This window comes from Elgaria multicarinata, chromosome 1 (assembly GCF_023053635.1).
Source record: "Elgaria multicarinata webbii isolate HBS135686 ecotype San Diego chromosome 1, rElgMul1.1.pri, whole genome shotgun sequence".
NCBI lineage: Eukaryota > Metazoa > Chordata > Lepidosauria > Squamata > Anguidae > Elgaria > Elgaria multicarinata.
The window spans coordinates 36,489,101-36,513,963 of NC_086171.1; the positions used below are offsets into that span (position 1 = coordinate 36,489,101).

At 44.6% G+C, this 24,863-nt stretch overlaps 1 protein-coding gene across 1 annotated transcript; it reads right to left on the minus strand.

Moving 5' to 3' along the window:
- Positions 1-11,487: 11,487 nt before the first annotated feature.
- Positions 11,488-23,195, minus strand: INSIG1 (insulin induced gene 1). Its single transcript, XM_063126013.1, has 6 exons — positions 23,003-23,195; positions 19,712-20,118; positions 16,896-17,020; positions 14,950-15,116; positions 14,197-14,296; positions 11,488-13,011 (listed from the first exon to the last, which is right to left on the minus strand). The coding sequence occupies exons 2-6, from the start codon at positions 20,109-20,111 to the stop codon at positions 12,982-12,984; spliced, it is 822 nt and encodes a 273-aa protein (XP_062982083.1). The 5' UTR covers positions 20,112-20,118; positions 23,003-23,195; the 3' UTR covers positions 11,488-12,981.
- Between the last annotated feature and the right edge of the window lie 1,668 nt (positions 23,196-24,863).

Consider the following 24,863-nt stretch of genomic DNA (forward strand, 5'->3'; position numbering starts at 1 on the left):
AGTTACCTAGGGAGGTCGTGGGCTCTCCCACACTAGAGGCCTTCAAGAGGCAGCTGGACAACCATCTGTCAGGGATGCTTTAGGGTGGATTCCTGCATTGAGCAGGGGGTTGGACTCGATGGCCTTGTAGGCCCCTTCCAACTCTGCTATTCTATGATTCTATCATAGCAGAGGTTTATACCTCAAGCAATCTTCCATCTTCACTGAGGAGAGCTTGCCCATTCCTAATGATCTTCCTCTGCAATGCACACTGCACAGCTACAGTATCATGTTGGGAGTGTCCTAGACACACTCGCAGTTCTCCGTGAGTGATGGTGAGGCCTAACAATGCCCTGTGTAAACTGCCCCTGTTACTTCTACAGCAGGAGCAGGGCACTTGGGTGCATGTGCCCCAGCCCTGCCTTTTTTGCATGCCCTATTCAACAGTGAGGTGACAGGCAAAAGGGCCCTTTTAAAAGGAAAATCAGTGGTTAACTGTCAAATTCTGGTGGTAATATTTTAAAGCAAAATAGCCCCTTTTTTGCTGCCCCTGCCACACCACCAAAATTTGGCAGGAAACAGCTAATTTTCCTTTAAAAGGGGTGTTTTCCCCCATGCTGCCACACTGCTGAACCTCCACAGCAGCAGGGCAAATGGGGGCAAGGGTGTGCTCCCCTTGGGGGTCTGGAGGGCAATGTGGCCTCCCTGGGGTCTGGCGGTATAAAAATGCAATAAATGAAATGAAATTAAATATGACCCCCAACCTTTGGATATTCCTCGTCCCTGAGCAATAACATAAGCAGGATACTCTCAAATACTGAACAACTATCAAATAATACAAAATATTAAACATCCGGTATCAGAGAATGCAATCAAATCCCATTAGTGACAATTACTGATAACCAATAGTTAGATGGATAATATCTGAAGAATATTCAAAGCCCCTGGAAAATATTTGGCATCAAAACTTATAACAGAGACATTTTTGGATCCAAATTTATTCTTGCTCTGTGAACAACAGTCCAAAGTGGCACAAAGAGCCCACGAGAGGTTTGAAAGTGACTGTAGGAGTCTCCTGTGAAAAGGGTGAAATGGCATTTTAAACCAACTTCTTTTGTCCTCTTTTGCCTTTCGCTCTTCCTTAAAGAAGTAAGGTTGTCTGGAGATTCTCCTCCTTAGCTTGCTTTGGAAGGAACCCGCCTCTGGCCTGACCACCTGGGGGAAATCAGCAATAATTCTAGAGAAGGGCTACCGTGCCCTCGACCTGTGAGGAAGAGTGAAGTTTGGCGGCCGAACAGAAGACTGAGCAACATCCTCTCCCCCTCCAGGAGCTGAGATGTTCATTTCCAGGCTGATTAATTAGGATGATGTTGTGCCCCACCTTCCTATCATTATTAACTACTCTGGCTGCTGATTAATTAGGCACTGGAATTTGGAGTCATATATTCATTAGCAGATTGTCTGATTTTGTTTTTTCAAAAAATATCCATAGGAGACGACAACCTTGGGAGCTCATTGAAATCGTCTGCTGTTCACTTCCTTCCCAGCTTGTTTATCTCACCATTTTGTTTTATTTCTTTCCTTTGCACAGCCCTGTGGCTGGGCCAATTCGAGGCAAGAAGAAGTCGCTTTCCAACACCTGGAGAGAGGCATCCATTTGCAACCATTCTCGTGAAATAAAGAGGTGACACACAGAAGGTTGGGTGAACTAGGGCCATTACCTGATCAAATTAACATTAAGAGGGAGCATATTCATCCATAGTGTTGAAGCCCCCCCCCCCCCGGAAATCCTTTCCTGCCCTAGGTGCCCCCCTTTTTGCCTTAAGGAGGTCTCTGGGTGCTCACTGGTGCTTCTTCACAACTTGTTTAGCCTCTTACTGCCACCTGTGCTGAATGAATTCCCACAGGCACCACTGCAGATCTTCCAGGAATATATCATTGCCTTCAGCAGACAAATGCATCCCATTGCCTTGGCAGAGGTGCAGCAATGAAAATCTAATCTCTGGGCATGGCAAACAGTCACTCAACTGGCAGCATCCGAAAGGGCATCCAATTGGCCTTTCACCCCTTGGATTTTGAACTCTTAAGGATGGGTTTTGAGGACAAATATTTTAATGGGAAGGGCAGGCCTCATGGGATGCTCTGTCTCATGCTCAGTGTTTGACCAGCTCGTTCATGCCATGGACTGACCAGAGATTGTCTGCCCAATAGGGCAGTCATACACTCTGAAAAGGAATTCTAAAACCCAACCAAAAACCACAGGATAAATATCCTGCATCCTCCTTGTTAGGATAATTGTGTCAATAAGTCCTCTAGAGGACCTACTATAATTGGCCTGAATCCCTTTACCAGGGGGCAGACCAGCACTATTCCCCTTGCCCTAGTTTGCCTCACCTCTCCTCAAGCTCTTGGGGCTTCTCCTGAAAGCATCAACGCCCTACAAATGGGACACTGATGCCTGAACTGGTATGCATTCATGTTACAGAAACCTCGGGACCTAAGCTCCCAAAAGAGTAGATGGTACTGAATCCTCTACGCTATCTGGGTCTTTCTTCCAGTCGAGGAGCCCTGGTGGCTGACCAGATGGCCACTGTCAGCTATCGCCATCAGTGGGCCCAGCTGAAGATTGTATCTGAAGCCACAGATGGGACTGATGCTTGTCCCGTTGAAGTGAGGAGTTGATGGCTACCCTCATGTGGAATGAGTAATCATACCTCAGCCAGAGGTATGCATACTCTCCTCTCCAGACCTTTTGCTTGGTTGCCAGTGGGCTACCCAATGGCAAGGCCACGTCACCATATGGAAAGGCACTGCATGGCACTGTGCTATAGGTTAACGGCTGCATCCCAAAGGCCTCTCATCACTTGTCAAACCTGTCCGCAGGCAGTTAATAGCGTGGCCTGCTGTGCAAGTGGGATCACCAGGTGTAGTCCCTGCCTGCTGGTAACCTGTAACCGTACCAGCCAGCATCACGGGCAATATGTACTACATGGGGTTCCATACCAGAGGCCATCCTGTGCCCAAGCTGCTGGGTGTGCCATATTCATCCAGATCAGTTGCTAGCTCTATGGCTCTCCTCCTCCACCTCAAGTGTCTCTAGGTGTGAAAGAACAGCCACAGCCGTAACAACCTGTCTGGTCCTTCTCACCTCTTTGGTCAGAGGGGCTGGTGGGTTGGGTAGTGGCGGTTGCTCAATTGACTGGGGCTGTTTCACAGACTTCTGCCACTTCTCCCTTCCAAGAGCCTCAAACATTCAGGGCTTAGGTCGTCGCTTCTTCGTCATCTGTGAGGTGGGGTGCTTGGATGGCCTCTTGACCTTCTCTTTCCCCTTCCCCTTACTACTCTGCCCCTTTTGGGATCTATTTTCAACCCTGTAGGACCTGGAAGCACCGAATATGGGGCTTTCATTCAGTTCTGAAAGGGGGCACCATCAAGGGTCTAGCTCTTTATGTGCAGAACAGCAGAAGTGTCCTCAAAACATATGGAAGAGACTGAACACACCCACTTCAATGAAATCTGTTCAGGTAGTAGCTGGATTGTTGGCCAGGAGAACCAAGCTGACCGTGGGACGATTTTTGCACTGGAACCTTAAAGGAAGAGCAGCCCTTCACGTTGCCAAAAGAAAGAAACAGGCAAGTGGGCAGCTTGTGTTGCATAATTTGTTCATTGCAGAATCCTTGAAAGCCTATTAAGGAATTCCAGACTTCTGAGGACTGCAGCTTGAAAACTAGAGATGTTGGGAAAGTCGTCCCCCTCCCAAAGCAGGCTGAAATATGAATTTCAGGGGCTCAAAAATGCTCACCTCAAAGAGGGGCAAACTCCATGAGCCTCCCCCCCCAGTTTCTTCTTTGGCTTGAATAATTTATCTGTATCTATATAATCTTACCTACCTGTCCTTCTGAATCAAAATAGAAGCCAAAGAATTCCCAGTTCCCTCCTGCCCATCCCAAATACCCTCCTCTCCAACCCCCCCTCCAAATACCCCCTCTTTCCTTCACTTGTTCCTTGCAAGCACAAGAAAAGGCACGGAGGGAGCCAATAGCAAGAACCCATGGGAGACCTACCACTTCCATGATTCCCCAGTGCCCTGATATGCACTGTTATCGCTGAGCATGTCTGGATGTGTTGTCCCTGTGTTGTCCCTTTCCGTGGTTCACTTCATCCTATCGTAAGCAGCCCTGGGCATTCACAGCTCCAATTTTTGTTTTCTTTTGCTGAGAAGTTGATAGGGCCTCTACAAAGATGTAGTTAGCTCCTGGCTGCCCCTCTGGTGCATTTTGGGATATTTTTTTGGAAATTCTTATGTGAGCAGATGTGTTCATGGCAGCACTGACAGTGACACAAAGGGCCCTAATAAATTGCCAATACATCGAAAGTTGCACAGGGCATCCTGAGATACTTACCATGTTGTAAATGTGACATCAGAAAGCAGGTTGTTGCCCTGGCTGGAGCAGGATTCTTCTTTGGCAGGATGTATGCTTTGGGGAAATGAGGCACCTTTGGTGAGGCATTTCTTGAGATTAGCACCTGACTTTTCTCCACTCAGGGTGGGTGTTCAACCTGCCTCTCCTATTTACCCCACTACAAGGGAGAAAGTCAAACAGAACGCACTCCAGTCTCCACTTCCTTGGGACCTAAGTGATGGTTTTGCACGTCATAGAGAAATATGTTGTGATTTTATTCCCCTTCAGATCCCACACTTGAAGTAAACTTACATTCTGTACGTTCACTCAAAGTAATTAGATTTCTTTCCCCTGGTAGTCTCCACCCATTAACCATCTCAAAATATAACAATGCTTTCTACTTTGGAGTCTTTTCCAGATGTTCAATCTCCATTTTTCTTAAATGAAGGTTCTACTTCCAGAGGGCCTCCATTAACAATTCATTTAGTCAGCAGCCAGGTATAACATCTGCTGCAGTTTTTGTTTTTTACCTGGGCCTCTAAGGCAAAGCCTCTCACTTTTTAGTTTTTGAAATAAGCACCTCTTTTCCCTACACGGGCTCAAGTAACATCTAAAATGCCTCGCAATTAATAAGAATCACCAGATCTTCATAAAGGCCAACAGATTGCTTGAGTAGTTCTGCTCAGCTGCTGAGATACACTGAAAGCGAAGGGAGACGAATCCTCCCAGTGACTTTCCCAGAGCCAGGGCCCTAAGGAGGCTTTCTGCTGCTCCACAACCAGGTGCAGCTCTTCATCAGGGTGCAACTGGGCCTTATTTGCCTCCCTGCTGCTTTATTAGAATTAAAAATGTCAGGGAAACTTTTTTCAAAGAATGTTTCATTTATGTATGTCTGTATTTTAACATTTCTATGTTACTCTTCCTCTGGGAAACCTGGACTGGCTCATCTGGCACTCTTCTCATCCAGTTGTGCAAGACCAGAAGCCTTGCACTAGTGGGCATGCATAACTCCAGCTCTCACCTGCGCATGTGCAATTTAGAAGTCATCTTATGCTAGGGAAAGACGTTTTCTATCGGTGTCAAAAGAGGAAGTTCGGCACGAATAGAATTAGCCTGAGTGCAACTGGATTTTGCACAATTTTTTTTAAAAAAAGAATGGGTGTAATTGCATTAGGGAGTGTCACATAATTGCTTCAAAATTTTATGTAAAATCCTAGGGATATTACAAGCAACTATTTTTCATCAGCTAGACAGCTCTACTGGATGTGCACATCTTCTTAAAGCAGCCTGCCAAGACATTTTGGGTTGTTTTGGCAGCTCCTAGCAGGATCCTTCGTTCCTGCAAGCAGCATTGCTTTCCACTTTTCATTCCTGCAGAAGTAAAACTGAATGAAACCCTGCTTTCTGGCTCTTTCATCTAGAAATGGAGCACCTGTTCTTTAATCACTCCCCTCCATGTTTACAATGCATTTCTCCCAACACCTACTATTATTTCTGCATATCTTTATCTTTGAATTTTCCAGGGCTTTATTAACCATAGCCTGACATACTTACTCTATCAAGAAGAGCAAAAACTGTCTGCAGTATCTCAGAACTTTATGATACAATCTTAGGTGCACGTTGCTAGACCGGTAATGTCATGATTGCCAGGTGCAAAGTTGAACATTGCACAGAATTAACCAGAGCAATTTGTTTGGGAATGGTTTGCCTGGACGAAAAGCAAAAGGTCTTTCTGTATTCAAAAGAGCCAGATGAACTCAAACAATCTTACATGCTCAATATTTCTTAGTCATGTTTGGAACTGACATTCATGCCCGGCTTGGCAACTATAGGATGCCACTGTAGCTAATTTATACTTCACTCAAGCTTTACTCATCATTGGCTATGCTGGTTAGGGCTGATGGCAGACCGAATTATCTGGAGGCCCACAAGTTACCCACCCCTATACTGGAGTATCTGTATCCGTGTATAACACTTATTGGAGGCAACTCATTGGACTAGCAATAAAGGAATCATCACTGTATGACTTACTGCTGGAATAGGCATTTATATATTCAATACCAATTGCACTTAGCAAAACCCCATTTGGGAGTCAGCTTCTGAGTCTGGGGCTTCAGCATAAAGGAAAGTCGCTCTTTCAAGCCCTACCCTGTATAACTACAGTAGTGGAAGGGAACAACATGCCCTGGACTCCACACAGGTCCACCAACCCAGCCCCAAATCAATTTTAGCAGGCCTAGATCTTCTTTTACTACCTAAGAGGCATATTATTTGGACTTTCCTGCAGGCGGAGGTGATGTTTAGTTCTCAGATAGAGATGGCATTCTTCAAGGGGCAGAGGGAAGATACAGCTACTGCTGCAGCGCCTCGTTCCACTAAGACCAGTTCACTCACATTTGCTTTGGGCAGCAAAAGCAAGGGTGATTTTAGCCCAAGCAGGTAGGGAAGCACAACTTTCTGCAGGACAAATTTCTGTTCATTTAATTCTTTTTAAGAGCCGCTGTATGCGTGGATCCCTCTCCATATCCCCTTTGCTTTATGTTTGCACTGAAGAGGAAGCCAAGAAAAATTGAAATGTACTAGGCTTCATTTTTCCTTCTTCCTAAAAATGAACATGAAGGCAATGTGTTTAAGTTCAATCTACTGTTTATGAGCAGGGCATACATTTTATATTTTTCAATGAAGAACTTTGCATGGATCAAACTCCCTGTAAATATTTCAAGTTGACATGAACTGAACTTGTCACCAGAGGGCGCTCTTGCTAGCCAAAGAAATATCTGCTAGTGAAAGAAAGGATTTTGTTTTATTAACTAACATTTAGATATGAACAGGAATTGCAGGAAGGTGTGATCTGCTCCTACTAAATGATATCTACAGACCACTTCAGAAGGGGAAGAGCAGAAAGAAGCACTGGGGTCTTATTACACCAAACAGCTCATGAAGAAATGTGAGAGCCACTACATGTGCTATTTTGTCCAGTTGATCTCTGAGGAGTGTTTTGTGTAGGACCAGACATCTATATACCAACTTAATTTCAGGAAAAAAACAGCTCTCAAACTCAACATCAAATGTTCTCCAATGTGTTATTTTTTGAAAATGAGTTTTGATGGCACTGGAGGTGGACAGGCTAGGGAAGAGATCACCAGATTCCCCTCCATTTTTGGAAGGACTATTAGCTTGTACAGTAGAAGGAAAGGAAAGGATCCTCTCATGCAAGCACTGAGTCTTTACTGACTCTTGGAGAGACGCAAGCTTTCGCTGACCTTTTCTTGGCAGGCCTTATAGTGGGGTGGTTTGCTGTTGCCTTCCCTGGCCGTTATTACCTTCTCCCCAGCTAACCAGGTACTCATTTTACCAACCTCGGGAGGATGGAAGGCTGAGTCGACCCAAGCCAGCTGCCTGAAACCAGCTTCCGCTGGGATCGAACTCAGGCCATGGGGAGAGTTTCAGCTGCAGAAACTGCTGCTTTATCACTCTGCGCCACACAAAGCTCATTGTACAATAGAGAAACACCAAAATTTAGGACAGCAGGTTTCAGTTAACTTTTTTTTATCTGTTAGATGCATATCACCTCCTACTATGGTTTTCAGTGCATATACCTCTGGTTTTGTTTGGCGTTTTAGATCACATAGCATACTGTAAGTTAGCCATTTTAAATAATCTGAAACTGTTTATTTGGCTATAGCAATTACTTCTTTGTTCTTCCATCCAGGACTAATTGGCTCAGTAGACGGGTACCAGTTGAAGGAGAAATCTGGTGTAAACATATCCTCATAGCACAATTTTCTTAAAGCATTCTCATCAGGAAAGCTACAGGCTTTTCCATTGCTGGACTACAGCCTCCCTTCCTGGCATAGCTGGTGTGCACGGTGTTCCAACAACATTATCTGGTTTTGTCCTTCTGCCTGCTGTCCCTCATCAACACTTGGAACAATTTCTTCTTTAAAGTGGCAGCATTTAGCTCACTCACTACCCAGCTGTGAAGGAGGCTTGAGTCTACTCCTCAACAGACATGGTGTTCTGCACAGTGCTCCCTTGCACCCTGCTTCCTGCATAAAAAGACAGGTCTTGGAAGTCTTCCTGTCTCCTGCCCACGAGGCAGTAGTATATCAAGTGTGTCCTCAGGCTTCTTGAACGGAAATACATATAGCTACCCAATCTGCTTCCATTTCTCCACAACTGGGTATCACAGAATGCTAAGTTGTAGTTTGGCCACCTGCCCCTCCCCAATTGCAAAGATGATTAAAATATGACATCAAGACTAGGGATGGCCATCACAGGGAAACCTGGCCTTTTTTAGGATGGCTGGGTTTCCCCCAGAGCCGCAGGCTTGGCTTGCATTTGTGAACTAAACCACGGGCTTTTCCGAAATCCAGGAACTTTTCTCACCTTTGTTCTGTCTTAAATCTACACTTATGAAAATTTGCTTATTTATGCAAATACCAGCAGTAATAAGTTTGATTTGTGCAAATTGCACATCTAGTTTTGGACACATCTGTGCAGATTTAGCATATTATGGCTGCAATATGTGCAAATTGCTCCTGCAATTAGCATCAATACCAAAAACCCACCCCCAAAAAATCCGTGAGCTGGCCTGTCTCAATCTGCATCAATTTGGGCCAGCTCACAGATAAGCAAGCTGAAATTAGGGGCGGGGGGGGGAAGGAGAGCTGTTGAAAGCTTAGTAAACTTCACCCTCCCCAAGACAAATTCCTCCAACACCCCTAATCAAGACTAATTTTGTGTGAAGAAAGATTCTAGCATTTCTATCAGTCAGATCACTCCTTGCCATTATTCAAGAGCATCACATCTAAAAAAACCAAAAAGCCACACAACAGGAATTGTTGTTTGAAACCTTTAATAGCTTTTTTTTAAAAAAAAAACCCACATACACACAGTTGAAAAATCTATTGAGTCTGAGAATGAAAGGATTCCAATCCAGAATAGTGCAAGTTCCCACCCACTCTGTACTTTTCCTTGTAACACAAACTCTGATCACTTTGGTTTGGATACTTAACAAGTATTGGCAAGATTGAACTAACATATATTTTGGCTGTCTTGTCAAAACACAGATTTACAAATAAACCTTTACAAATAAAATATTTACTGATTTCATGGTTACATTATTTACAGTTACAATTGTCCTTTTCAGTTACGTCTGGTATTAAGGTGTTGACACAGGAAAGTAGTTTTTTGCTCTCCTGAGTGATAATGTCTCAAACTAAATCTAGAGGATACTGTGGCTTTTATTTTGCAGATACGTGTTCACATGGGCATACTCACTCAAGAAATACAATTGAAATTGGACTATTTACATTAGTAGAGAAAGGGTATTAATACACCTTTAGAACCAATGAAATATGACAAGCCAGGCTTTAAGGCTGCAACCTACAATTTATTTTTCAGTAATATAACAGACTACAATGAAACTCCTTCAGAGTAAATAGGTTGTACCTTACTAAAGATTTTACCTACCTCCTCTTCATTTAAGAAACCACAAAACAGAAAGCCACCTGCAGCATTTAAGTGTTTAACAAAAATGTTTTAAGTAGAGAGAAGTGAATGTTCTTACGCTCAGCTTGGAAAAGTTCCAAAACCTTTCAAGAATTCAGACAATTTTGGATCATTTTTCCTAGCCAATCCAAGGACATAGAAAAATGCCCCCATCCCCACCAGCCTCCATAGTCCTCAAAAGCCCTTTCCACCGTCCTGCAGTATAATGTCAAGCAGCACTGAGAGAAGCAACAAGCAAGGAGAGGAGGGACAGCGTCTCTTCTCTCCCTCGCCTGGTCAAGCTAGGAGTAATGTGTTGAGGAGATCATGGAAGATGGTCATTCTCAAGAGAGCTGCTGCAACATGAGAGCTGGTAGATATAAACCAGAAATTATTCTCCAGCTCAGATTTTAATCCAAGATGGAAAAGAATTTGAGGGCTTTTAAAGCCTGCCTCTTCTACTAGCTCCTTAAGGTAGTTTCCAATTCCAAGCTCAGAGAACTTTGCTGGCATCCCTAGTTTTGGGACCAGTGGTTCTCAAACTGTGTTCTTGGGAAGGCATAAGGTACGGAGCAGGAAAAATATATTGCAGCAGGCAGAGCCACCCCTGCAGAGGAGCAACGTGTAGCAGCCACCTCAACTACTATTGTAACCATGAAAACTGCCATGACACAGGGAATATATGGAAGCTTCTGAACAGAGGCAGCTCCTTGCCTTTGGCTGGTTTTAGGAGGGCGCCCCAAGATGCCTTAGTGCTTGTCCAATGCTAGAATTGGATTAGTTTCCCAATTCACACAACCTTATACCCACAGCAAGAGGCCATATCCATATGACTAAGGGCAAGGATTCTGTGCACCCATATGCCAAAGAGCTGTCAGTAAGTTTAAGGGGACCAGAGTTCAAGCAGTTTGAGAAATACTGTTCCAGTTTGTTTCCTTGTGTAAAAACTGAAGGAGGTTATTTTGCTTCAGCTTATGGCCTAAAACATAAGCCACTGACTAGACTGGAAGCCATGAGGTTGGAAATGGAAGATCTACCTGACTAATACAGAAGGGTAGCACAGTAAGAGCTTACTTGGGGCAGATCCACACATAGCCTTCGGGACGCCCTGAAGGTGCTTTGGGGTGTCCCGAAATCGATGATGTGTACCCTACCTTAAGCGTCCCAAGAAGAGGCAGAGGAGGAGGAGGCTCCTCGCGGGGACGGGATGAAGACTTGCCGCGCCCGGCGCCTTCGCAGGGCAATCAGCTGCCCCCCCCCCTGCTGTTTGCCTGGGTGAGATGTTCACTGCCGTCCACCTATCCGCCGGCCTCCTTTTGCCGGCGAAAGAGCCACCCGGGCCCACCCGGGTCGGAGAGCTTGGCGGAAGAAGCTGCCGCCGGCTTCCGCCCGGGTCGCTCAGTGGAAGCCGGCGGTGGCTTCTTCCGCCAAGCTCTCCGGCCCGGGTGGCTCTTTCGCCGGCAAAAGGAGGCCGGCGGGTAGGTGGACGGCAGTGAACATCTCACCCAGGCAAACAGCGGGGGGGGGGGGGGGCAGCTGATTGCCCAGTGAAGGCGCCGGGCGCGGCAAGTCTTCATCCTGTCCCCGCGAGGAGCCTCCTCCTCCTCCTCCTCCTTCACCGCCTCTTCTTAGGATGCTTAAGGTAGGGTACACATCATCGATTTCGGGACGCCCCAAAGCGCCTTCAGGGCGTCCCGAAGGCTATGTGTGGATCTACCCTTGTACACCGTAACTACAAGACTTGAGTATTTCCTTAAAAGATGTTTAGTAGAAGGTACAAACTAGCATTACCAGTTAAATTATTGCTGATTTTTGCTCCATGCAGCATTGAAATGAGTTCAAAACCCTTCTCTTTAATATTCATTGTTCATTGGCGATGTTAAAGAGGAGATTACAAGGCTCAGATTTCTGTCAACTGTACATTGCACTTTAAATTTTGAGACCCAATATTCCTTAATTAGGTCAACTGTGGTCTATACTATTAAAATGACTACTCTGCTCACCGTAAAACTATTTAGAACACCAGATTTTTTAAGTAGTGACATATGCACTCTTCCTTATAAGGCAATCACAGATTGCAAGTTGTATAGGGTTACAAAAGAAACAAAAGGAAACAAAATAAAACACAAAACCCCAAAGTGATCGCTTCAGAAATACACTGTAAAACAAGGGTTCATTTACAAGAAGCATTAAGTAACACTGTTGGCATGTTCTGCCCCTCCCATGGCAACTCTCATTTGGGTACTGAACACAGCCAGATTCTCAGAAACCTCAATAGGAGATATGTCAGAATGCCCTCCTCTTCTGCATACAGGCTTCTCTGTAAAATACTTATGGAACCACCAAACTGAGATGCAGTGACATACATTACTGAACAAAAAATGATTTTGGCTGTGTGTATCCCAATAGTAGGACAGAAGTACAGGACCATAAATCACCTAGATGAGCAGTTGAGATGTATTGCTTTTCTGTCTACAAGATAGAGGTTGGGTGTCTTGTTTCTTGAGCTTCAAGAGATCAGGTACTCAAAAAAAATTCACACAAGTCAACGTAGCACTTCAAAGCAGCACTCCTGCACAAGCCTTACTGAAAACGGGTCAGGTCCTTGCACATCTCCCCTTGATTTCAGTAGAGCCTGAAAGGATGTCTTCCCAGTGGATTGTACCCATGGCCAATTATTCCTTCATACAGCAACATCCGAAGGATTGTACTAACCACCTTCATATTAAAGGAAACCCCATCTTGAAGAACATTTGGATAAATACTATTCCTATTAAGACTATCCATGTACTCCACCTTTCAGCACCAATCAACTTTCTTTGGGCACTTGTACAAAGCTTATAATTAAGTTTTGTTTCAAGGCTTTGAAATATGGCCACTGTTTGAATGACATTTCGCTTGGGAGAACTCCCACCAAGCCTGGGCTTGCTTCTGTACTGAATCCTTCTGCAGAACAGCCAAAAATCAAGGTAAACTCTTGCCCAGTCTCAGGTGAATTATATTTTCTTCACCAGTCGTGTGTACATGGAGCACACTCAGGTTATTCAAGAAGAAGAAAAATCCTAGTTTGGATTCAAGAACTGATGTTTGTTCTGCCTTCAAAGGTTTAGTCACTGTGAGGCTTCTCAGGAACACCCTGTGGTGAAAACCAAAATTGTTATTGTGGTTTAAAAAACCAAAGAAACATTAAGCTCGCACTGACATTTGACTGTGTTTTTTAAAATTAACTAAACACAGCAAGTTGCTGTTTACAGCCCAACGTATATAAGACCTGGATCCTAATGTGCTATTACAGAAATCCTAGTGGACAATCTGATCGATCACTGGAATAAAACTGGGCAGTAACTCTTTTGATGTAAAACACATTTTATAAACTTTGAGGCTATAGAAGCAATATTAAAAAGATAGGGGGTGGGACAGCAAAGAGGAATAGGCAGATTTGTAACTGAAGTGTTATGGACCAACAAAGCATTGCTGCTCAGGTTGTAACCGGCTCACAATGATAGCAGCCTTGGGTTTTTAAGCTTCCAAGTACTAGACACAAGGCCAAAGTTGGGCTCTTCAGACACTTTCCAGCCATGTCAAACCACAAGCTGAAGGGTAGGTAGATATTAACATAAGCAAGGATAGAGTTGCAATCTCTTCTCGTTGAGAGGGTCTATATAGAAATGCAACAAGTACAGCCTTTTTTCCATGCTGGAAAAAGCAGCATGTGTTGCCTTTCTACCAGACATGTAGTGGTTATGGCTATGCTTTGACATCAGAAAGCTGGGTTTTTAAATTGTTGCTAAACCATTCCATATCAGTCTAAGAGAACCTCTCTCCCAACCCATCTTAAAATACACATTTATTTTATTTACCCAGACAAACGCTTTTCATAGTGGCCATGGACAAGGCTACTGGCAGTACCTTCCTGAAACCTATAGTAGGCAAGTGCACTCCACTACATCTGGTATAACAAATACGTTAAGTAAACAGACCTTTGCTTTTCTAATACAGAAGAGGAAAGTGTTATGTCACACTTCCATCGGCCCAACAATGAATGCCACCAATTTTAAAGAAATTATGTATAATGTGGCCATTATCTTATTTCATTTACGAAAAAGCAGCTGGGAGACAAGGGCTCAGCAATTAGAAGGAACCCTGTGTTTGCATGCACCGCAGAATGTAGGCTAGGATGATACGAGGTCACACCCTTGCCCAGTACCTATTACGCTTAGTAGTCACCAAATGAGATGTTAAATCCATCCTTAATTATTAAGCCATCTGACGAATCACAGTTCCTTTTTAAAACAGCTAACATAGATAGTATGATAATTACCATAGCCAGTTGCCGTCCTATGTTTCCTACAGTCACACCTCCTGAGAAAAATATACACGGCAGCCAGGATCGGATGTAGAGGAAATCTGGGGATGTATACCTAAGGTGAGAAAAAGAAAAAAAAATAGAACTGCCTGTAGTTTTAGCAACTGTTCAACAAGATTTATCTTTTTTATCATGGACGTTTGGCTACACTGGAAAAAATATGCTGGCAATATTACGATTTTGATGTGGACAGTTCACATTTGTTAGAAATGTTGATCTGGAGCTTACTTAGTTCCTATACTGAGCACAGAGAGGACAGATGGAGCACTGTGTCCTTTCTCCACTTGCCCACCCACTTGTCTGCATGCTATTCTTTGTTACCAGACAAGTCTTTAAATACAAGGCTGGTTTAGTGGCATAGGAATAAGAAAACAATTCATGCCTTTTCTGCCATAATAACAACAACAACTACAACAACATAGCTCATTCTAACAAAGCTCTGTACGTGACCCAATCCTGACCCTACTATTTCTTTAACTGAACATACCCAGAACCAAGTTTAAAGCTACCTGACAGTTTAGCATAAAGAAATTCTGATCTTGTACCTGGCCACAATGCAATGCCATTAAGCCAGGATTGATGGCGCTCCTGCACTTTTTAGCAGAATGGACACACGCAGTTGCTTAAGAGTGTAATTTAAGTGTAACCATAACTTGTACTTTGGAAACAGTTGACAATTTCAAGTAACAAGATGAGAGAGATACTTACTGATAAACACCATTATAGACAAGAAACTGTGTAATCAGAGTAGCTACAAAAGCTATTGTAATTCCGAGACCGAGGCCACTTCTCGAACGATCAAATGTCCACCAGAGGCCCAGTGACAAAGCTGCCAGTGTCAAAGAGAGCTGGATATTGTTTGCAAAATCCAATTTCTAAGAAGAAAGCTAAGGAAAATTCTGCAATATTAAAGTCTGAGAAGTGTCTCCTTGCTGCCCACAAACATATTCAGGTCAAGCCACAAACTTTGCAAGCTGTTTCAATACTGTAAGGTTGTGTCTACATCATTAACCTTTTCACATTTTATTTGTCTTTCACGCATTCCTCTGTTGTACCTGTACCTGGCAAGGGACAAGAAACAGTACACTGAAGTAACTCCTTCCTGCAAATGTACTCCTTTTCTCTGTTCAAGCAGGTACCCCCAGCCTGCAGTGAACAATTTCTCCCCACAGAGTCCATTCAAACCTACTGAGGAGCAATACAAGAAAGATAGTATCTCTAATGAGATGCAGATTTTCCTGTAATGAAATTCAAAGTGAAGCCCTGGGACAAAGTGCAGCCTTGGGGGAGAAGCCAATGCAACACACTATCTTATGGTACATGAGAAAAAGAGAAGTGCTACATATTCACACATGTAGTCCAAAAAGACATGTCCAACACTCTAATTCTAGCATTTATGAGAGGTGAGACCACAGGTTTGGTTGGGTAGTTGAGCAATAATTTCCAATTCTGTCCAAACATCCTAAATCAGTTAGTTGTTTAGGATATTTTAAACAGCCTTTTTTTCTTATAGTACTACTAATCTTTCATGCATTGTATAAATTTACAGCCTTATCCTCAGAACTTACTTAGCTACATTTGCAGATACATCTGTATTGCTAGGAGCTAAAGCATGGCAAGTGGAGAGGACACAATCAACTCTGCCCTACCTGTCATTTAAGTCACTGGGCGTGTTTGTACGACACATAACCCACGATGGATGACAAGCTATGTACTGTGGGTTGTTTTGCAAACAACCCACAGGATACGGTTGGTGTGCCTGACAGACCAGGCATACCAACACACAGTGCGGAGCTTGGTTCCCCCACCTTCCCCCTCAGTCCTCCAGCTGGATCCACCTGGCATCCGAGGGTACTTGGCGGCAGAACCTGTCTTGTCTGCTGCTTAGCCCCCTCCCTCTCCTCCCTCTGATCGCCATTGGAGCCCTTTTTTTCCATGGACAGTGGCTTGGCTGCAGTTGAGAAAAGTGATTTAGACTGTACTCAGGAAGAGCACTGCCCAATGACCTTTAGCCATGATGGGTTTGGATGACAAATCAACTCATCATGGGTAAAACAACCCCTACTGCAGACCATGGGATATCAGGGTGGGTTCTTTTTCCATGATAAACCGGTCCGGGTTCAGACAACACACTAACCCACCGGTGGATTGTTTCAGACAACAACCTATCGTGGGTTGCCATGTCGAGCGAACACAGTCATTATATGAATAGTGAAACTTCTAGGCACAGCCTTGCTCAGACACTTGGGAGTCACACAGCTGACAGAAAGATCTTTCAGACCCCTCATAGTGAGATCTCATCAGCACTCCTGCCAACCTGAGAGTCATAGTTAAACCCTCATCCTGCCATAGGGAACAAGTGGTCCTTTTCTGCAAGCTCAAGTAGCCTTAGCACAGATCCTTCAAAGCACTATCCCTATATAGTAGCTCAGAGACCACTGGGAGGAACACAATTCATTTTAAGTTAGTACTTTACAGAGAAGCAAATGTTGAAACAAGGTTTGAAAAATACCATCATTCCTCCATATTAAAATAACTTTTTAGTTAAAGTTGGTCAAGTAATGACTGAAAAAACTTAAAAATAAAACAAAAATAAAGCCCATTCCATTAAAATTATACCAGACAGTCATTTAAGTCAAACATTTCAAGGATACAGCACTTGCATGGTTAATGCCTACAAAGACAGCTATACATCGCATTACACTGGCCCATTCTCGCTTGAATTTGTGAGGTTCCCCAAGATGGCTGTCAATGCAGGGATACAGCAGGCCAATAACAGCTGTAAAAGAATAAGACAAATTGTTCACAGTGTTATTACTACCAAGCTACTGCACATATTCATCCCTTCAGCACATGGTAAAATCTCATGAAGAACTAGGACCTACTTTTCTTACTATTATGTCTGTAAATGATATTTCAGAAGCTATGATGCCTCAAATATTCTCATGTGTTATGCTGAAAGGTATAGAACTGTAGTTTAAAAATCATAGGGTTGGATAATTAGAGTAGATCCACTGTAATCAATGGGACAAGTCAGTCATGCCTGAGATTCCTACTGAAATCTGTACATACTACTGATTTTTTATTCAGCCATTTAATTCTTACTTATATGAGCATTTTGACTAGTTAACAAGTAAACTATATGTTTATTAAAGTACCATTTATCAAGTAACATTAAAGTAGGATACCTTCTGGAGTGATCAGCTACTATGTTTGCTAATCTCAACTGAGTAGTTTACTTGGTTGTAGAATCGCCTATCTAAGGCCTGGTGTACACTTTCAACACGTAAAGAGGCTGCTTGAAACAGCTTCCACATAGTGACTTAGTTCCCACCAACTGCCACATGCAGAGTTATTCTTTACACAATTCCATTTGGTGTAAGAAGTTCCCAGATGGGGATATGCTGGCCTGGAAATTTTTAATGCCAAGTGAAACAACTACATTTTTAGTTATAACCGCAGCAGGAGTAAACCAATACATGGAGACAGTTTAAACTGGCCTCTGCATAATAACAATATTTGCTGAAATAAGCAACAACCATTACTTAAAACCCACTGTACAGAGAAAAAATAATTGGTTGAAAAGTCATTAAATAGTTTATGCATATGGGATCTAATGTTAAAACTACAGCAGCCATAAGGGGCTATTTCTGGATTTGGTGGGGGTAAGCAGGGAGTGAGCAGGCAGTCCGATAGACGCCCAGTTATCCTCACACCCGGGAATTCGCACCAGTTATCCTCACGCCCGGGAATTCACACCCGCTTCAGATGTTCAGATCTCACTTCGGATCCAGAGCAGGTTGACAGCTCACTTCGGCCTCTGAAGTGGATCGAGGGTCCTTGTACAGCCCTAGTTTAAAGCTTCCAATTGTTTCAGTCTTAAATGTGGTCAGACAAGACTTATTTTGCAACAGTATTGTTTAGGTCAGACCTTGTTTGGCTTGCTCCATTTCAGAGGCCACACAAGAGCAGTGACAAATGCTGGCTGCTTCTGTGAAGTTTTGCCTAAGTTAGCTTCTTTCCCCCACACTGAACAGAGCTGCTGAAGGGGACTGCATGTCTGAAGTCATCCACTTTGATAAGCACGAAGTGGCTATTTAATTTGGCCCTGGAGCAACACCTACAAATACATTCAGTCCTGGATCAAGAGTAATTCTGTTTAGTATTGGGAACAAATGTTTTGAAACCTTTATGTTATTATGTCTGAACCAGACAGTAATCAGGAGTAGCTGGTTTAATAGGTTGAAGAGGAGTTACAGCAAGTGCACACACACTTCCTTTGCCAGACTGATTAACCAGCTCATTTTGCCCTTTGTATTTGGAACTATAATTTGTATTCTGCCCAAGCCATTTGCTGTCATTTCTGAAGATAGTTTTGGGCTTGAAATGGTGGTACATCAGCCTGAATATCCAATTATAATATCCACTTTAATAGTAAAGCCAATTCTTTTCAACATTGCTATTTTGGATTTGGCAAATGCAGTAGAAAACATGTTCTAGAGTTATTTCTCAGGAGTATTTACATTTCAAACATTTCTGAAAACATGCAGCATTTCATTTAACACCCGTAGTGCCATCTGCACCCACTGTATAGCTATTGCCAGTAGGATTTAATTTATTTGCCACATTTAGCTATGTGTTTTGTTTGCACAGTATTACAAAAGAGCTTCCTATTTTAACTGAGTATTTTGTCCTGGGTTTAGGTATCCACCCCCCCTCCCCCAAAAGTTTCTACTGGCAGCTGCAGCTGCTCTTAGAACAGGCACCTAGCCAAGCTTCACTTCACTTCCTCTGCTGTCACAACATGTGACTTCCTTGTTTTTGATTCGAGTGTGTGGCATGTTCAGATAAACATCCAATAGGAACGGGAACATGCAACTCACCAGTTTCAAGAGAGAGCCAATTGGAAAGCAGAGAGTGGTGATGAGTCATGCCAGGTCCTGTTAAAATTTGACAGACAGTAGCTAGAGGAAGGTCTTCACAGATTGCAGAACAGACCATAATAAAACTCTCAAAGCAATCTCGGCACAGAAAGGAGTCATGCTGGCCACCCCAATCTTTCTTAGACTTCTATATAGCTTATGTTTAATCTGATTGTTTTTCTAATTTGATCAGGATGGCATTAACAATGTGTTTAAATTCTTAGAGATATGGGCTGTAGCTAGACCTAAGGTTTATCCCAGGATTGTCCTGGGGTCAAACCTGTTCATCTAAGTGCCACACAGGGCATCCAGTGCTTAGGCAGGGACAAACCCGGGATGATCCTGGGATAAACCTTAGGTCTAGCTACGGCCATAGTCACTTTTAGGAAGAGCTCAGCAAGGTGGTGAAAGAAAACAAAGCACAGACTTTGGCAACTAGCCAGTATCAGATACCACAGCGGTGACATAACAAATCCAATGTCTAGCATGTCTAATGCCATCTCTAAACAAAGATTCCCAATCAGCCATACTTCAACCCAGTGACTCACCTGCTGCTGTCCCACAGCACGGGGGCACCCACCAAGCAGAGGAGAAGATTGTAGATATGACCTCCTCAGGGAACAGCGTCACATTCCTCTGGATCTGCAACAAGTTCAGCACCAGTGCGAGAAAAGTGCCCACAACGAAGAGTACCAGACTCCGTTGCAATACGTCCCTGCTCAAGTTCAAATTGCTCTTGGTGCTACTGCCAAGATTCGAGCTGCTCAGGTTCCGGGCTCCATGACCCACTAATGTAAGGGGAGAACTTGAGACAGAGCTGGTCAACATTTCGCCCACTTTGGCTGCCAACCCCGTTGCAGTTCTACCTAAGGGGCTTTTGTGCCTTCCTCTGGCAGTACAGGAACAACTCCAGGTGTGATTGTCCAGTCTGGGCAGAGGCGTCTCCATTAGATTTCTGAAATGTGCATTAAGACGTTATTAGTGCCAATACTAGTCAGGCAGCTGAAGAAGCCCTCAAATATGCTGTGACTTTCATGTGCATCCCCTACAGTAATGCTTCACATTTCTCTACCATGAGGTGCAAGAAGCTCCTTTACAAATGAGAGTTAAGCCAGGGTCAGACAAAACTCCTTCATGGATATGCCATAGGGCTGCTTTAGCACAATGGCTAAGAGAATGAGTTGTGATCTGAAAAGTCAGCAGTTCTCAGCTGTGACTCACAAAGCTATCACAAAGCTGTGACTCACAAAGGGAGAGCAAGGGGCTCTCCCTTTCTCTGCCTCAGTTCCCTATCTTGAAATACTGGGATAATAATAGTCTATCTTACAGAGATGTTGTAAAAAAAATTGTCATGCAAATAACTTCAGCACTGGAAATACTACATTATTTCTTTAAAATACTATAAAGTATAATCTTAAGTATTATTACTAGGTCACAACCAGTGCAGAATAATGACCAGTGTTTAACATGGGACTCGGGAGACCCAGGTTCAAATGTCCATTCAGACACAAAGCTCATTGGGTGACCTTGGGCCAGCCATCCTCTCAGAGCCTAACCTACCTCACAAGCCTGTAGCAAATATAACTTGAAGTGGTGCAGGGGACCATGTATATTGTCTTGAACTTTTTAGGATAAAGGACACGATAAAAATATAGCTGATTAAGGATGCAATCCAATACCCACTTACCTAGAAGTAAGCTCCATTGAACTCAATGGGATATACAGCAAAGTAGACATGTATACAGTTGCAGTATAAATTAAAGGAACTAGTGACCTCCATTTCATAGAGTATCTATCCAGAACTTCACCATAACAAAAATATAACATGCATAGGCATTTCACATCTGCGTGGTTTCATATATCTCATTTCTCAAGGGAAGGTGTCACTTGTCATCCAAACAAGGTGGCTTCTTCTACAGCAGGAGTGGAGAATGTGTGGCCCTCTAGATGCTGGTGGGCCTCTACTTTCCAGCCTAGCCAGCACAATCAACACAGTAAGAGTTGAAGCTAGTTGCAGTCTAACAACATCTGGAGGGCCATGTGGTCTCCCTCCCTATTTCATGGGGATAAATAAGGAATCATTCAGACTTTTGTAAGAATTAAATGTATAACACCAAATTGTCACAACAGCAGTGACTGGGATGTTTAATCAACACTTCATAGTACATATTTTCAGTGAGATGGCCTAATATGTAAAAAAAAAAAATGCAGTTTGAACAATCCACAATTTGAAAGGCAGATTTGCCTTTGTATAAGTTGGTAACTTCTTCCTCCAGCAGAACACCAGCCTACATTCTTAGGTTGCCAGTTTTGCTAACAATTTCTTTAACAAAAACATGTCCCTTCATCTCATCAGGAAGTATAACTAACTATCTAGATATACCCAGAATCCATCCAGGATATATACCCCTTGCATTACACAAGCACCCACACTACATCCTCCTCCTGTTTGTGTCCATAAAAGACAATGCACTGAGACCAACCTTTCTTAATTGGATGATGGACAAAATATGAAGACCACATCCTTGTCTGGGAAGATCTTTGAAAAGCTACCTGTTTTGCTGTTAGCGCTCCTTAAGTATCCATTGGAATATTTATTTCTGGGCAACAGCTTCCAAAACTGATTTCTTTTAGATAATATTTCTGTCCACTGACAGTTAGGCCTTCCCCATCTGGGGATGGAGCTACTTCTGCTGTTCAGCATTTGTGTCTATTCAGTGCCATAAGAATACTTGAACAAAGCTACACCCCCACTGCCAAGGACTGTCCAACTTGTATTGCCTCCGGAGATATCTTACTCCTGAAGGGCAGTAGGACTGGGTCAGGGGACTCATTCTTCTCTATATCATTAGCTTGACAATTGTGTCTCTGTCTTCCATACTAACCTGTCAGAGCGAGGATGGGACCTAAACAGAACTCCCTTCTGGAAAGACAACAACTGCCTGCTAGTTTTCACATGTAAAATAATAAAAGGGTTTAGGGTCTCCACATGTGGGCGATTCACATATGCACACTCCTTCACTTCCAAGGTTACAATCCTATGCATGTATACCTAGAAGCAAACCCCACTGAACTTCATAGGACAAGTCTGCTACATTGCCATTTTGCTAGGTCTTTTGCCAAGATTGGTGTTCGTGTGATGCCAGGGAAGTGGGGTGGGAAGAGACAATACTCAGATATCCTCTCTGCCTACCTTGTATATAGATAAGACAGACAGACATTCACAGATTTTGCATGTTATAATAAACTGGGGGTGGGGGGTTGACAAACAGATAAAGAGGGAGGACGTTGCAGGAGGTTATTTGCCACCCACCCAACTGTGCCTGAGACTTATTTCTGCTCCTAAGAATCCCCCTGTGCTGGATCAAACCAAGGGGGTCCATCATGCCTTCAGCAACTGCTTCTCCAGCAGAGGCCAACTAGATGACCGCTGATCATTTACTGCAAGAGGATTTGCAAAGCACAGAGAAAAATGGGGAGGGAGGGAGGGAGAGACAGCATCCCACCCACCCCTCCCCACCGCAAGGGCAGCGCAATCATACCATCAAAGGGACGGCTCAGAGGCCAGAAGCCCACCCAGCAGCAGGGCATGGAGGCCACAGGGTAAAACCAACCGCCCCTCCTCTCCCCAGCACTGGGAGGTAGACTGCCACTACACCTGGAGGCTCGAATGCCAGCTCAGACCACGAGAGACCCACGTCCCCCGCGAAGCGGGCATGCGCGGGGGGGGGGGAGGGGAAGAAGAGAATCCCCTCACAGAGCCAAGAGGCGCCCTCAAGCATCCACCTTGTTCGGGGCGGGGGAGACCCTTCCCCGCTCGCTCGCTCGCTCGCTCCTACCTGCTCGGGCTCCCTCAGTCCGCCACAGGACCTCGCTGGCGTTAATCCTCCTCCTCCTCTTTCGCGCACGCCACGGCGGCCGCTCGAAAGGCTTATAAAGCCGCGAGCCCCTCAGTCACGTTACCCGCAGCCGTCCTACCCGCAGCAGCAGGGCGCCCCACTCCGGCGCCCCCGCCCCTCTTTACTGGCAGCTGCTGACGGTGACGACCGAGTTGGGGCGGGGTGGTGCGGCGGGAAAGCGGACGCGGAGCTTTCTTGGGCAGCCCCGAGAAAAAAACATTTCAGTCTGGTGAGGCCGTCCGGCCAATGGGAGCCAGGCGGCCCATATGACGTGGGGGACACACCACCCGCCTTCCCTCAACTGACAGCGCGCGAGCTGACAGGGCGGGAACGCGAGCGAAGGGGCGGGTGAGGTGGCGTTTCTCCGAAGAGGAGGAGGAGGAGGAGGGCAGGCAAATAGACAGACAGAGCGCGCGGGCGGGCGGGCGGGCCGTGTCGCGAGCTCCGCACAGAACGTCTCGGTCTCAACGGCGAGGCTGGCGTGAGGAAGGGGGGAGGGTCGTGCTGCTAACCGCCGCCATTAGGCGATGCCGCGCCTGTCTGTAGGCGCCTTTTTTCCGGCCCTGCTCTCTCAGCTCAACACTGCAGGATAAATGGGCTCGCCTTCCTCTTCCTCACAGATTGCTCCTCCTCACAATAACCCTGTGAGGTAGATTAGGCTGAAAGAAAGGGGCTAACCCAGTGAGCCTCAGCCCTCCTCTGACATGTCTTAAACACTACACCACGCTGCCACCCCCACCCCCGCTCAAACCACCACGACCACCATCATTATCGTTGGTCGCACAGGCTGCGATTGCAGAACGGGGGGGAAAGGCTGCTTCACCCTTCCCCGCTATTCGTCTACTCAACACCAACCTCAAAATGCTCCCCAGGGGCGGAGAGAGAAGAAACAGGGATTACTGATCTCATTTTTGATGCGCTGTTCGTTTTGAGAACTTGATTTAAATCAAATCCATTTGATCGCCACGAAACGGCAGGGAAAAGAATGCCCTCAGGGTGGATAGCGCAATCTATATGGTGGAGAAATGTGCAGCGCATTATATTCCTTAATCCCCATTTTACTTCAGGTGTGGCTCCCCGATGTGCAATTTGTGCCAGAAGATGAATACAGGCGCCCTTTAACCAAGTGATAACTTAAAACCATTGTGAGTGTACAAACATTGGGCCTTTTTATGTTACCTTTGCAGGGTGGGAGATGCAGCAATGCAGCTCGTTCCTGCACCTTCTTGTGTGACCTCAGACTCCCCAGACCATGCGGGAGGGACATACAACAACATGCCTCTTACCCACAACAACATAGGTCTGGGTTTTGGGAGAGTGATGCAGGCATATGTACCACAATCCACCCGCCCCTGCTGGGTTTGATTTTACCCAAGAAGTACAGGAAGGAACCACAGTACTGTGCCACCCACACCGTGAAGGTTAAAGATTGAAGGGGACCACTGGAAGTTGACTATAATGTCTGCCCACAGGAGAATGCTTCCTCAGATTTCCTGTGGCTTTCTGATCCGAAGTGTGAGAAAATTCTCACTACTTATGTGGAAGCTAGGGATGGTCAATTATCCACATGGTTGTATGTCTTCCATTTGGTATATGTTCATCTGTACTCACCCAGGATTTAATTTGAACAAGGACTTAACAGCCCTGCAATTTATAACTTATTTTCAATGCCAGGGTAAAAAATGTTCATATACCTTTTTCAGTCTTTGGCAGCCTGTAATTTTAGTCACAATGCCACAGGCTATGGTCATGTACATGCTGATGCCACATGTTGAAGTACAAGCTGACTTAAAGTACCATC

Coding starts and splice junctions, on each gene's coding strand:
- INSIG1 (XM_063126013.1), bottom strand. CDS start 20,111: ATGGAGACGCCTCTGCCCAGACTGGACAATCACACCTGGAGTTGTTCC. Junction 17,021..19,711: donor GTGCTGTGGGACAGCAGCAG/GTGAGTCACTGG, acceptor ATTCTTTTACAG/CTGTTATTGGCCTGCTGTAT. Junction 13,012..14,196: donor TAGGACGGCAACTGGCTATG/GTAATTATCATA, acceptor TTTTCACCACAG/GGTGTTCCTGAGAAGCCTCA.